This window comes from Nannobrachium achirus (assembly GCF_963921795.1).
Source record: "Nannobrachium achirus genome assembly, chromosome: 15".
Lineage (NCBI taxonomy): Eukaryota > Metazoa > Chordata > Actinopteri > Myctophiformes > Myctophidae > Nannobrachium > Nannobrachium achirus.
Genome location: NC_137822.1, coordinates 3,541,540 through 3,555,948, shown reverse-complemented (window position 1 = coordinate 3,555,948; position 14,409 = coordinate 3,541,540). Strand labels below are relative to the sequence as shown.

At 46.6% G+C, this 14,409-nt stretch overlaps 1 protein-coding gene across 1 annotated transcript in view; it reads left to right on the top strand.

Moving 5' to 3' along the window:
* sez6l (seizure related 6 homolog (mouse)-like) overlaps positions 1-14,409 on the top strand; it is a gene marked incomplete at both ends in the record, with an annotated part of 190,279 nt that overhangs the window by 83,308 nt on the left and 92,562 nt on the right. Inside the window, 2 exons of the mRNA XM_080742871.1 lie at positions 1,014-1,208; positions 2,062-2,200. Of these exons, the coding sequence (XP_080598997.1) occupies positions 1,014-1,208; positions 2,062-2,200 (334 nt within the window). The remainder of the gene's footprint in view (positions 1-1,013; positions 1,209-2,061; positions 2,201-14,409) is intronic.

Genomic DNA, 14,409 nt, shown 5'->3' with positions numbered 1-14,409 from the left:
TTCTTTATAGGGAAAAAAAGGAGATACAAGGTTTTTGCCTTTCATGAAGCATGTTTTACTGCTAGTTTCATGTCACTTGTGGTTATTTAAACAGATGCTGGCTTCATTGTTTACCTGGCATCCTTTAGTTTCAATTTGCAGATTATTATGTTGACAGCATATTGTATAGACTGTTGCTAGGTTCATTGTTTACCGGTGATCCTAGTTTACTGAGGCACTACACTGTCTCTCTGCATTTGATGCATGCGTTTACCTACTCATTGTAAGTCACTCTGGATAAAAGTATCTGGGTAAACAATGATTGTGAATGGGCTCTATGCACAGCGGCCACATACCGGTAGGAAATAAATTGGGCCTCTTCCTTTCCTTCACGGGTGTTACCAAGCTCTGTTCCATTTAGTGTAGCACAGGGGTTCTCAAATGTTTTGATTTCAAGGACCACCATAACTTGAGTGTGTACAAATGTAACCAAATGGACCTGTACATTTACATATCCATAAGGCAGGCATTGACACTTGCATTGAAGGCTTGCCCACCTGCCCCCGGCAGGTAAATACAACTTTTGGGCAGGGGAAGTTTGCTTTCAGGTTACCCGACCGGGCAAGTGCTCCTTTGAGACCAACCGCAACGCAACCGCCTATAAACACAACACGAGATAGTGTCTAAACACCTGAATGTGGCGCGCTCTGTCTTCTGGTCTGTAGAATGTAAAATAAGAGCACTGTTTACCTATAATGTGCTTCTGAGACCTTAGTGTCAACCCCTGCCATAAGGGCCCATTTGGAACCCCCTCAAGGACACTTTGAGACCCACTGGTGTAGCAGAGTTTCCCCTGAGCCAACATGCACAATATCATCAACCTGACTCAACCTGTCTGACCAGAATGGAACAGAGCCTTAATCAATATCATTGATAACACGTGTGAAGGAAGTAAGGAAGGGCCCCAATTTCTTTACAGTATTTCTGCTGTGCATAGAGCCTATTGTACTTGTGATACTGTCCTGTTTCTTCAGCGTTTGAGCGCGGTCACTGCTATGAGCCGTACCTGCTGAACGGTAACTTCACCACGTCTGACCTCTCCTACGGGGTGGGAGCGGTGGTCCAGTTCTGCTGTGACCCCGGTCACTCCTTGGAACAAGGACCGCCTGTCATCGAGTGCATCAACGCCAGGGATCCGTACTGGAACGACACGGAACCCATATGCAAAGGTACGACCATAGACCTTAAAAAACTAAAGGGAGCCCTCGCCATTGGTTTCTACTTTCTACAGGCCCGTTTTGAAGCAGCTTTTTCAGCAAATTTAAATCCACCTTCTTGGAATCTCTGGTCCCGAAGTTCAACCAGAGACGAATGCTATTGGCTGGAAGGGCAGCAAAGGCGGGTCTTCACTCGCTAGAACCAGTAGAAGCCCTACAAGCTTTTAACATCAATTTTAAAATGAATGTGGACCATATCATTTAGAAAAACACATATCATTGAAAGAAGACTTTAAATCAGCAACATGAAGTATTTATGACAATGTTTACTAGGGTAATAAAATCAAGTGTTAAGTCTGATCAAATCCCCCCATTGTAATCAATGGGGATCAATACATGTTTTATCGTATGAAAACATTATTTATATATGTCATTTCTTTTGGTCAAACATTGATTACTTGATCAAGTATGATGATCAACTGAATTCATGATCAAGTGATGAATTCAGTAGAGTATGTCTAGTTACATGACCATTGATACTTAGGGTTGTCACGATTATGACATTTTAAATGACGATTAATGATCAAAGATAATTGCGATTAGCGCGTTGTGAGCTTGTAGATCTGCCATATTTTGGAACTTGTTTGAAAATATATGTAAATGTTCCAACATGTAAAAGATTATGATGATTATGCAAAACAATATTACGATTATCTCAAATGATTGCTATAAGGCAATTAGATAATAATAATTGTGAACTGAACTGGTCAACTGAACTTTGAAAACTTGAGAACTTTTGAGAACTTTTAATGATCTCCTTTCATTTCTTTCCTCTCTCTCTCCTGTCTCTCTGTGGTCCCTCCAGCGCTGTGTGGGGGGGATCTGTCGGGCCCTGGGGGTCTCATCCTGTCGCCCAACTATCCAGAGTGGTACGGAGAGGGAGAGAACTGCAGCTGGAGGATCCATGTCGGGGAGGGGAAGCGCGTGCTGCTGGACGTACAACTGTAAGAACCTTTTTCAGGATGTGTTTGTTTGGGCTGGACAGCAATGCACAAACTGCACACGAATGGATATTGAATACGTGAACATGAATTCAATCAGATTGAACCATGATCTCATGTAAATATGACGGATTTCCATCCGCATTTCCAACATATATATTCATAGTTAACTCACGGACAACCATTCTTTTTTTCTTTTTTTTTTTTTACAGCTATGTGTAGTGTAAAAAAACCCTAACCCTAACCCTAACCCTAACCCTAGGGTTAGGGTTAATAACTACTAATACCATGGAACTGGACCTGAGGGATAGGGCTAGGGCTAGGGTTAGGGTTAATAACTACTAATACCATGGAACTGGACCTGAGGGCTAGGGTTAGGGTTAGGGTTAATAACTACTAATACCATGGAACTGGACCTGAGGGCTAGGGATAGGGCTAGGGTTAGGGTTAATAACTACTAATACCATGGAACTGGACCTGAGGGCTAGGGCTAGGGCTAGGGTTAGGGTTAATAACTACTAATACCATGGAACTGGACCTGAGGGCTAGGGCTAGGGCTAGGGTTAGGGTTAATAACTACTAATACCATGGAACTGGACCTGAGGGCTAGGGCTAGGGCTAGGGTTAGGGTTAATAACTACTAATACCATGGAACTGGACCTGAGGGCTAGGGTTAGGGTTAGGGTTAGGGTTAATAACTACTAATACCATGGAACTGGACCTGAGGGCTAGGGATAGGGCTAGGGTTAGGGTTAATAACTACTAATACCATGGAACTGGACCTGAGGGATAGGGCTAGGGTTAGGGTTAATAACTACTAATACCATGGAACTGGACCTGAGGGCTAGGGTTAGGGTTAATAACTACTAATACCATGGAACTGGACCTGAGGGCTAGGGTTAGGGTTAGGGTTAGGGTTAATAACTACTAATACCATGGAACTGGACCTGAGGGCTAGGGATAGGGCTAGGGTTAGGGTTAATAACTACTAATACCATGGAACTGGACCTGAGGGCTAGGGCTAGGGCTAGGGTTAGGGTTAATAACTACTAATACCATGGAACTGGACCTGAGGGCTAGGGTTAGGGTTAGGGTTAGGGTTAATAACTACTAATACCATGGAACTGGACCTGAGGGCTAGGGATAGGGCTAGGGTTAGGGTTAATAACTACTAATACCATGGAACTGGACCTGAGGGCTAGGGCTAGGGCTAGGGTTAGGGTTAATAACTACTAATACCATGGAACTGGACCTGAGGGCTAGGGATAGGGCTAGGGTTAATAACTACTAATACCATGGAACTGGACCTGAGGGCTAGGGCTAGGGCTAGGGATAGGGCTAGGGTTAATAACTACTAATACCACCATGGAACTGGACCTGAGGGCTAGGGTTAGGGTTAGGGTTAATAACTACTAATACCATGGAACTGGACCTGAGGGCTAGGGATAGGGCTAGGGATAGGGCTAGGGTTAATAACTACTAATACCATGGAACTGGACCTGAGGGCTAGGGTTAGGGTTAGGGTTAATAACTACTAATACCATGGAACTGGACCTGAGGGCTAGGGATAGGGCTAGGGTTAGGGTTAGGGTTAATAACTACTAATACCATGGAACTGGACCTGAGGGCTAGGGATAGGGCTAGGGTTAGGGTTAATAACTACTAATACCATGGAACTGGACCTGAGGGCTAGGGATAGGGCTAGGGTTAGGGTTAATAACTACTAATACCATGGAACTGGACCTGAGGGCTAGGGCTAGGGCTAGGGTTAGGGTTAATAACTACTAATACCATGGAACTGGACCTGAGGGCTAGGGATAGGGCTAGGGGTTAGGGTTAATAACTACTAATACCATGGAACTGGACCTGAGGGCTAGGGCTAGGGCTAGGGTTAGGGTTAATAATTACTAATACCATGGAACTGGACCTGAGGGCTAGGGATAGGGCTAGGGTTAGGGTTAATAACTACTAATACCATGGAACTGGACCTGAGGGCTAGGGATAGGGTTAGGGTTAGGGTTAATAACTACTAATACCATGGAACTGGACCTGAGGGCTAGGGATAGGGCTAGGGTTAGGGTTAATAACTACTAATACCATGGAACTGGACCTGAGGGCTAGGGATAGGGTTAGGGTTAGGGTTAATAACTACTAATACCATGGAACAGGGCCTGAGGGCTAGGGCTAGGGCTAGGGTTAGGGTTAATAACTACTAATACCATGGAACTGGACCTGAGGGCTAGGGATAGGGCTAGGGTTAGGGTTAATAACTACTAATACCATGGAACTGGACCTGAGGGCTAGGGTTAGGGTTAGGGTTAGGGTTAATAACTACTAATACCATGGAACTGGACCTGAGGGCTAGGGTTAGGGTTAGGGTTAATAACTACTAATACCATGGAACTGGACCTGAGGGCTAGGGCTAGGGCTAGGGTTAGGGTTAATAACTACTAATACCATGGAACTGGACCTGAGGGCTAGGGATAGGGCTAGGGTTAATAACTACTAATACCATGGAACTGGACCTGAGGGCTAGGGCTAGGGCTAGGGATAGGGCTAGGGTTAATAACTACTAATACCACCATGGAACTGGACCTGAGGGCTAGGGTTAGGGTTAGGGTTAATAACTACTAATACCATGGAACTGGACCTGAGGGCTAGGGATAGGGCTAGGGATAGGGCTAGGGTTAATAACTACTAATACCATGGAACTGGACCTGAGGGCTAGGGTTAGGGTTAGGGTTAATAACTACTAATACCATGGAACTGGACCTGAGGGCTAGGGATAGGGCTAGGGTTAGGGTTAATAATTACTAATACCATGGAACTGGACCTGAGGGCTAGGGATAGGGCTAGGGTTAGGGTTAATAACTACTAATACCATGGAACTGGACCTGAGGGCTAGGGCTAGGGCTAGGGTTAGGGTTAATAACTACTAATACCATGGAACTGGACCTGAGGGCTAGGGATAGGGCTAGGGGTTAGGGTTAATAACTACTAATACCATGGAACTGGACCTGAGGGCTAGGGCTAGGGCTAGGGTTAGGGTTAATAATTACTAATACCATGGAACTGGACCTGAGGGCTAGGGATAGGGCTAGGGTTAGGGTTAATAACTACTAATACCATGGAACTGGACCTGAGGGCTAGGGATAGGGTTAGGGTTAGGGTTAATAACTACTAATACCATGGAACTGGACCTGAGGGCTAGGGATAGGGCTAGGGTTAGGGTTAATAACTACTAATACCATGGAACTGGACCTGAGGGCTAGGGCTAGGGCTAGGGTTAGGGTTAATAACTACTAATACCATGGAACTGGACCTGAGGGCTAGGGCTAGGGTTAGGGTTAATAACTACTAATACCATGGAACTGGACCTGAGGGCTAGGGATAGGGCTAGGGTTAGGGTTAATAACTACTAATACCATGGAACTGGACCTGAGGGCTAGGGTTAGGGTTAGGGTTAGGGTTAATAACTACTAATACCATGGAACTGGACCTGAGGGCTAGGGATAGGGCTAGGGTTAGGGTTAATAACTACTAATACCATGGAACTGGACCTGAGGGCTAGGGCTAGGGCTAGGGTTAGGGTTAATAACTACTAATACCATGGAACTGGACCTGAGGGCTAGGGCTAGGGCTAGGGTTAGGGTTAATAACTACTAATACCATGGAACTGGACCTGAGGGCTAGGGTTAGGGTTAGGGTTAATAACTACTAATACCATGGAACTGGACCTGAGGGCTAGGGCTAGGGCTAGGGTTAGGGTTAATAACTACTAATACCATGGAACTGGACCTGAGGGCTAGGGTTAGGGTTAGGGTTAATAACTACTAATACCATGGAACTGGACCTGAGGGCTAGGGATAGGGCTAGGGTTAGGGTTAATAACTACTAATACCATGGAACTGGACCTGAGGGCTAGGGTTAGGGTTAGGGTTAATAACTACTAATACCATGGAACTGGACCTGAGGGCTAGGGCTAGGGCTAGGGTTAGGGTTAATAACTACTAATACCATGGAACTGGACCTGAGGGCTAGGGATAGGGCTAGGGTTAGGGTTAATAACTACTAATACCATGGAACTGGACCTGAGGGCTAGGGTTAGGGCTAGGGTTAGGGTTAATAACTACTAATACCATGGAACTGGACCTGAGGGCTAGGGCTAGGGCTAGGGTTAGGGTTAATAACTACTAATACCATGGAACTGGACCTGAGGGCTAGGGCTAGGGCTAGGGTTAGGGTTAATAAATACTAATACCATGGAACTGGACCTGAGGGCTAGGGCTAGGGCTAGGGTTAGGGTTAATAACTACTAATACCATGGAACTGGACCTGAGGGCTAGGGATAGGGCTAGGGTTAGGGTTAATAACTACTAATACCATGGAACTGGACCTGAGGGCTAGGGATAGGGCTAGGGTTAGGGTTAATAACTACTAATACCATGGAACTGGACCTGAGGGCTAGGGCTAGGGCTAGGGTTAGGGTTAATAACTACTAATACCATGGAACTGGACCTGAGGGCTAGGGCTAGGGCTAGGGTTAGGGTTAATAACTACTAATACCATGGAACTGGACCTGAGGGCTAGGGATAGGGCTAGGGTTAGGGTTAATAACTACTAATACCATGGAACTGGACCTGAGGGCTAGGGATAGGGCTAGGGTTAGGGTTAATAACTACTAATACCATGGAACTGGACCTGAGGGCTAGGGTTAGGGTTAGGGTTAGGGTTAATAATTACTAATACCATGGAACTGGACCTGAGGGCTAGGGATAGGGCTAGGGTTAGGGTTAATAACTACTAATACCATGGAACTGGACCTGAGGGCTAGGGCTAGGGCTAGGGTTAGGGTTAATAACTACTAATACCATGGAACTGGACCTGAGGGCTAGGGCTAGGGCTAGGGATAGGGCTAGGGTTAGGGTTAATAACTACTAATACCATGGAACAGGACCTGAGGGCTAGGGATAGGGCTAGGGGTTAGGGTTAATAACTACTAATACCATGGAACTGGACCTGAGGGCTAGGGTTAGGGTTAGGGTTAGGGTTAATAACTACTAATACCATGGAACTGGACCTGAGGGCTAGGGATAGGGCTAGGGTTAGGGTTAATAACTACTAATACCATGGAACTGGACCTGAGGGCTAGGGATAGGGCTAGGGTTAGGGTTAATAACTACTAATACCATGGAACTGGACCTGAGGGCTAGGGCTAGGGCTAGGGTTAGGGTTAATAACTACTAATACCATGGAACTGGACCTGAGGGCTAGGGATAGGGATAGGGTTAGGGTTAGGGTTAATAACTACTAATACCATGGAACTGGACCTGAGGGCTAGGGCTAGGGCTAGGGTTAGGGTTAATAACTACTAATACCATGGAACTGGACCTGAGGGCTAGGGCTAGGGCTAGGGTTAGGGTTAATAACTACTAATACCATGGAACTGGACCTGAGGGCTAGGGATAGGGCTAGGGTTAGGGTTAATAACTACTAATACCATGGAACTGGACCTGAGAGCTAGGGATAGGGCTAGGGTTAGGGTTAATAACTACTAATACCATGGAACTGGACCTGAGGGCTAGGGATAGGGCTAGGGTTAGGGTTAATAACTACTAATACCATGGAACTGGACCTGAGGGCTAGGGATAGGGTTAGGGTTAGGGTTAATAACTACTAATACCATGGAACTGGACCTGAGGGCTAGGGATAGGGCTAGGGTTAGGGTTAATAACTACTAATACCATGGAACTGGACCTGAGGGCTAGGGATAGGGTTAGGGTTAGGGTTAATAACTACTAATACCATGGAACAGGACCTGAGGGCTAGGGATAGGGCTAGGGTTAGGGTTAATAACTACTAATACCATGGAACTGGACCTGAGGGCTAGGGTTAGGGTTAGGGTTAGGGTTAGGGTTAATAACTACTAATACCATGGAACTGGACCTGAGGGCTAGGGATAGGGTTAGGGTTAGGGTTAATAACTACTAATACCATGGAACTGGACCTGAGGGCTAGGGCTAGGGCTAGGGTTAGGGTTAATAACTACTAATACCATGGAACTGGACCTGAGGGCTAGGGCTAGGGCTAGGGTTAGGGTTAATAACTACTAATACCATGGAACTGGACCTGAGGGCTAGGGATAGGGTTAGGGTTAGGGTTAATAACTACTAATACCATGGAACAGGACCTGAGGGCTAGGGCTAGGGCTAGGGTTAGGGTTAATAACTACTAATACCATGGAACTGGACCTGAGGGCTAGGGATAGGGCTAGGGTTAATAACTACTAATACCATGGAACTGGACCTGAGGGCTAGGGCTAGGGCTAGGGATAGGGCTAGGGTTAATAACTACTAATACCACCATGGAACTGGACCTGAGGGCTAGGGTTAGGGTTAGGGTTAATAACTACTAATACCATGGAACTGGACCTGAGGGCTAGGGATAGGGCTAGGGATAGGGCTAGGGTTAATAACTACTAATACCATGGAACTGGACCTGAGGGCTAGGGTTAGGGTTAGGGTTAATAACTACTAATACCATGGAACTGGACCTGAGGGCTAGGGATAGGGCTAGGGTTAGGGTTAGGGTTAATAACTACTAATACCATGGAACTGGACCTGAGGGCTAGGGATAGGGCTAGGGTTAGGGTTAATAACTACTAATACCATGGAACTGGACCTGAGGGCTAGGGATAGGGCTAGGGTTAGGGTTAATAACTACTAATACCATGGAACTGGACCTGAGGGCTAGGGCTAGGGCTAGGGTTAGGGTTAATAACTACTAATACCATGGAACTGGACCTGAGGGCTAGGGATAGGGCTAGGGGTTAGGGTTAATAACTACTAATACCATGGAACTGGACCTGAGGGCTAGGGCTAGGGCTAGGGTTAGGGTTAATAATTACTAATACCATGGAACTGGACCTGAGGGCTAGGGATAGGGCTAGGGTTAGGGTTAATAACTACTAATACCATGGAACTGGACCTGAGGGCTAGGGATAGGGTTAGGGTTAGGGTTAATAACTACTAATACCATGGAACTGGACCTGAGGGCTAGGGATAGGGCTAGGGTTAGGGTTAATAACTACTAATACCATGGAACTGGACCTGAGGGCTAGGGATAGGGTTAGGGTTAGGGTTAATAACTACTAATACCATGGAACAGGGCCTGAGGGCTAGGGCTAGGGCTAGGGTTAGGGTTAATAACTACTAATACCATGGAACTGGACCTGAGGGCTAGGGATAGGGCTAGGGTTAGGGTTAATAACTACTAATACCATGGAACTGGACCTGAGGGCTAGGGTTAGGGTTAGGGTTAGGGTTAATAACTACTAATACCATGGAACTGGACCTGAGGGCTAGGGTTAGGGTTAGGGTTAATAACTACTAATACCATGGAACTGGACCTGAGGGCTAGGGCTAGGGCTAGGGTTAGGGTTAATAACTACTAATACCATGGAACTGGACCTGAGGGCTAGGGATAGGGCTAGGGTTAATAACTACTAATACCATGGAACTGGACCTGAGGGCTAGGGCTAGGGCTAGGGATAGGGCTAGGGTTAATAACTACTAATACCACCATGGAACTGGACCTGAGGGCTAGGGTTAGGGTTAGGGTTAATAACTACTAATACCATGGAACTGGACCTGAGGGCTAGGGATAGGGCTAGGGATAGGGCTAGGGTTAATAACTACTAATACCATGGAACTGGACCTGAGGGCTAGGGTTAGGGTTAGGGTTAATAACTACTAATACCATGGAACTGGACCTGAGGGCTAGGGATAGGGCTAGGGTTAGGGTTAATAATTACTAATACCATGGAACTGGACCTGAGGGCTAGGGATAGGGCTAGGGTTAGGGTTAATAACTACTAATACCATGGAACTGGACCTGAGGGCTAGGGCTAGGGCTAGGGTTAGGGTTAATAACTACTAATACCATGGAACTGGACCTGAGGGCTAGGGATAGGGCTAGGGGTTAGGGTTAATAACTACTAATACCATGGAACTGGACCTGAGGGCTAGGGCTAGGGCTAGGGTTAGGGTTAATAATTACTAATACCATGGAACTGGACCTGAGGGCTAGGGATAGGGCTAGGGTTAGGGTTAATAACTACTAATACCATGGAACTGGACCTGAGGGCTAGGGATAGGGTTAGGGTTAGGGTTAATAACTACTAATACCATGGAACTGGACCTGAGGGCTAGGGATAGGGCTAGGGTTAGGGTTAATAACTACTAATACCATGGAACTGGACCTGAGGGCTAGGGCTAGGGCTAGGGTTAGGGTTAATAACTACTAATACCATGGAACTGGACCTGAGGGCTAGGGCTAGGGTTAGGGTTAATAACTACTAATACCATGGAACTGGACCTGAGGGCTAGGGATAGGGCTAGGGTTAGGGTTAATAACTACTAATACCATGGAACTGGACCTGAGGGCTAGGGTTAGGGTTAGGGTTAGGGTTAATAACTACTAATACCATGGAACTGGACCTGAGGGCTAGGGATAGGGCTAGGGTTAGGGTTAATAACTACTAATACCATGGAACTGGACCTGAGGGCTAGGGCTAGGGCTAGGGTTAGGGTTAATAACTACTAATACCATGGAACTGGACCTGAGGGCTAGGGCTAGGGCTAGGGTTAGGGTTAATAACTACTAATACCATGGAACTGGACCTGAGGGCTAGGGTTAGGGTTAGGGTTAATAACTACTAATACCATGGAACTGGACCTGAGGGCTAGGGCTAGGGCTAGGGTTAGGGTTAATAACTACTAATACCATGGAACTGGACCTGAGGGCTAGGGTTAGGGTTAGGGTTAATAACTACTAATACCATGGAACTGGACCTGAGGGCTAGGGATAGGGCTAGGGTTAGGGTTAATAACTACTAATACCATGGAACTGGACCTGAGGGCTAGGGTTAGGGTTAGGGTTAATAACTACTAATACCATGGAACTGGACCTGAGGGCTAGGGCTAGGGCTAGGGTTAGGGTTAATAACTACTAATACCATGGAACTGGACCTGAGGGCTAGGGATAGGGCTAGGGTTAGGGTTAATAACTACTAATACCATGGAACTGGACCTGAGGGCTAGGGTTAGGGCTAGGGTTAGGGTTAATAACTACTAATACCATGGAACTGGACCTGAGGGCTAGGGCTAGGGCTAGGGTTAGGGTTAATAACTACTAATACCATGGAACTGGACCTGAGGGCTAGGGCTAGGGCTAGGGTTAGGGTTAATAAATACTAATACCATGGAACTGGACCTGAGGGCTAGGGCTAGGGCTAGGGTTAGGGTTAATAACTACTAATACCATGGAACTGGACCTGAGGGCTAGGGATAGGGCTAGGGTTAGGGTTAATAACTACTAATACCATGGAACTGGACCTGAGGGCTAGGGATAGGGCTAGGGTTAGGGTTAATAACTACTAATACCATGGAACTGGACCTGAGGGCTAGGGCTAGGGCTAGGGTTAGGGTTAATAACTACTAATACCATGGAACTGGACCTGAGGGCTAGGGCTAGGGCTAGGGTTAGGGTTAATAACTACTAATACCATGGAACTGGACCTGAGGGCTAGGGATAGGGCTAGGGTTAGGGTTAATAACTACTAATACCATGGAACTGGACCTGAGGGCTAGGGATAGGGCTAGGGTTAGGGTTAATAACTACTAATACCATGGAACTGGACCTGAGGGCTAGGGTTAGGGTTAGGGTTAGGGTTAATAATTACTAATACCATGGAACTGGACCTGAGGGCTAGGGATAGGGCTAGGGTTAGGGTTAATAACTACTAATACCATGGAACTGGACCTGAGGGCTAGGGCTAGGGCTAGGGTTAGGGTTAATAACTACTAATACCATGGAACTGGACCTGAGGGCTAGGGCTAGGGCTAGGGATAGGGCTAGGGTTAGGGTTAATAACTACTAATACCATGGAACAGGACCTGAGGGCTAGGGATAGGGCTAGGGGTTAGGGTTAATAACTACTAATACCATGGAACTGGACCTGAGGGCTAGGGTTAGGGTTAGGGTTAGGGTTAATAACTACTAATACCATGGAACTGGACCTGAGGGCTAGGGATAGGGCTAGGGTTAGGGTTAATAACTACTAATACCATGGAACTGGACCTGAGGGCTAGGGATAGGGCTAGGGTTAGGGTTAATAACTACTAATACCATGGAACTGGACCTGAGGGCTAGGGCTAGGGCTAGGGTTAGGGTTAATAACTACTAATACCATGGAACTGGACCTGAGGGCTAGGGATAGGGATAGGGTTAGGGTTAGGGTTAATAACTACTAATACCATGGAACTGGACCTGAGGGCTAGGGCTAGGGCTAGGGTTAGGGTTAATAACTACTAATACCATGGAACTGGACCTGAGGGCTAGGGCTAGGGCTAGGGTTAGGGTTAATAACTACTAATACCATGGAACTGGACCTGAGGGCTAGGGATAGGGCTAGGGTTAGGGTTAATAACTACTAATACCATGGAACTGGACCTGAGAGCTAGGGATAGGGCTAGGGTTAGGGTTAATAACTACTAATACCATGGAACTGGACCTGAGGGCTAGGGATAGGGCTAGGGTTAGGGTTAATAACTACTAATACCATGGAACTGGACCTGAGGGCTAGGGATAGGGTTAGGGTTAGGGTTAATAACTACTAATACCATGGAACTGGACCTGAGGGCTAGGGATAGGGCTAGGGTTAGGGTTAATAACTACTAATACCATGGAACTGGACCTGAGGGCTAGGGATAGGGTTAGGGTTAGGGTTAATAACTACTAATACCATGGAACAGGACCTGAGGGCTAGGGATAGGGCTAGGGTTAGGGTTAATAACTACTAATACCATGGAACTGGACCTGAGGGCTAGGGTTAGGGTTAGGGTTAGGGTTAGGGTTAATAACTACTAATACCATGGAACTGGACCTGAGGGCTAGGGATAGGGTTAGGGTTAGGGTTAATAACTACTAATACCATGGAACTGGACCTGAGGGCTAGGGCTAGGGCTAGGGTTAGGGTTAATAACTACTAATACCATGGAACTGGACCTGAGGGCTAGGGCTAGGGCTAGGGTTAGGGTTAATAACTACTAATACCATGGAACTGGACCTGAGGGCTAGGGATAGGGTTAGGGTTAGGGTTAATAACTACTAATACCATGGAACAGGACCTGAGGGCTAGGGATAGGGCTAGGGTTAGGGTTAATAACTACTAATACCATGGAACTGGACCTGAGGGCTAGGGTTAGGGTTAGGGTTAGGGTTAGGGTTAATAACTACTAATACCATGGAACTGGACCTGAGGGCTAGGGATAGGGCTAGGGTTAGGGTTAATAACTACTAATACCATGGAACTGGACCTGAGAGCTAGGGCTAGGGATAGGGTTAGGTTTAATAACTACTAATACCATGGAACTGGACCTGAGGGCAGGCCCGGGGGAACAGGCTCTGACGCTCTGGGCAGTGTACCTATGATGCGCCCCCCCCCCCCCCCCCCCCCCCCCCCCCGGCCCCCCCCCCCGTCTGTACATGGGCTTCTGAAAGGTTAAATAACAACACAGAGACTATACTGTTTGAAAATGAAATAACACATTTACTTCAAAATGAAATAACCATCACTTTATACTTCACAGCTACAGTAAGTGTCTAAATGGGGAGGATAAAGAAAGTCCGATAATAAAGATGTCGGTCTTCTCATGCGACGCAGTTGGCTCGCTTCAATCTCTCCCTCTCTCTCTCTCTCTCGGTTATTGACTGTTGTTTCTCAATTCTCAAACTTTGGTTTACAGACTGTCGATGATTGCTACAAAACAAAAACAAACAAAAAAAAGAATCAGTGCCTGCAGGCTACAGTTCTATTTATTTACAGTATTACAACAACACGAAAGCAGTGACTATCTCTCCACTGCTCCATTCAGCACCGCCGCACCGGGGACAGCGCCCCGCGACACACACACACACACACACACACACACACACACACACACACACACACACACACACACACACACACACACACACACACACACACACACACACACACACATGCATGATGAAATAACAGTTTTACTCACCCGCTAGAAGTGGACCTTTCTTGCCTTGGCTGCAGCAAACTCTTCAATAATTCTGGAGTATTCCAAATTATTAGTTATTTCGTGCTCGATAGCCATTTCTGCTAGTCCATTGAGACGGTC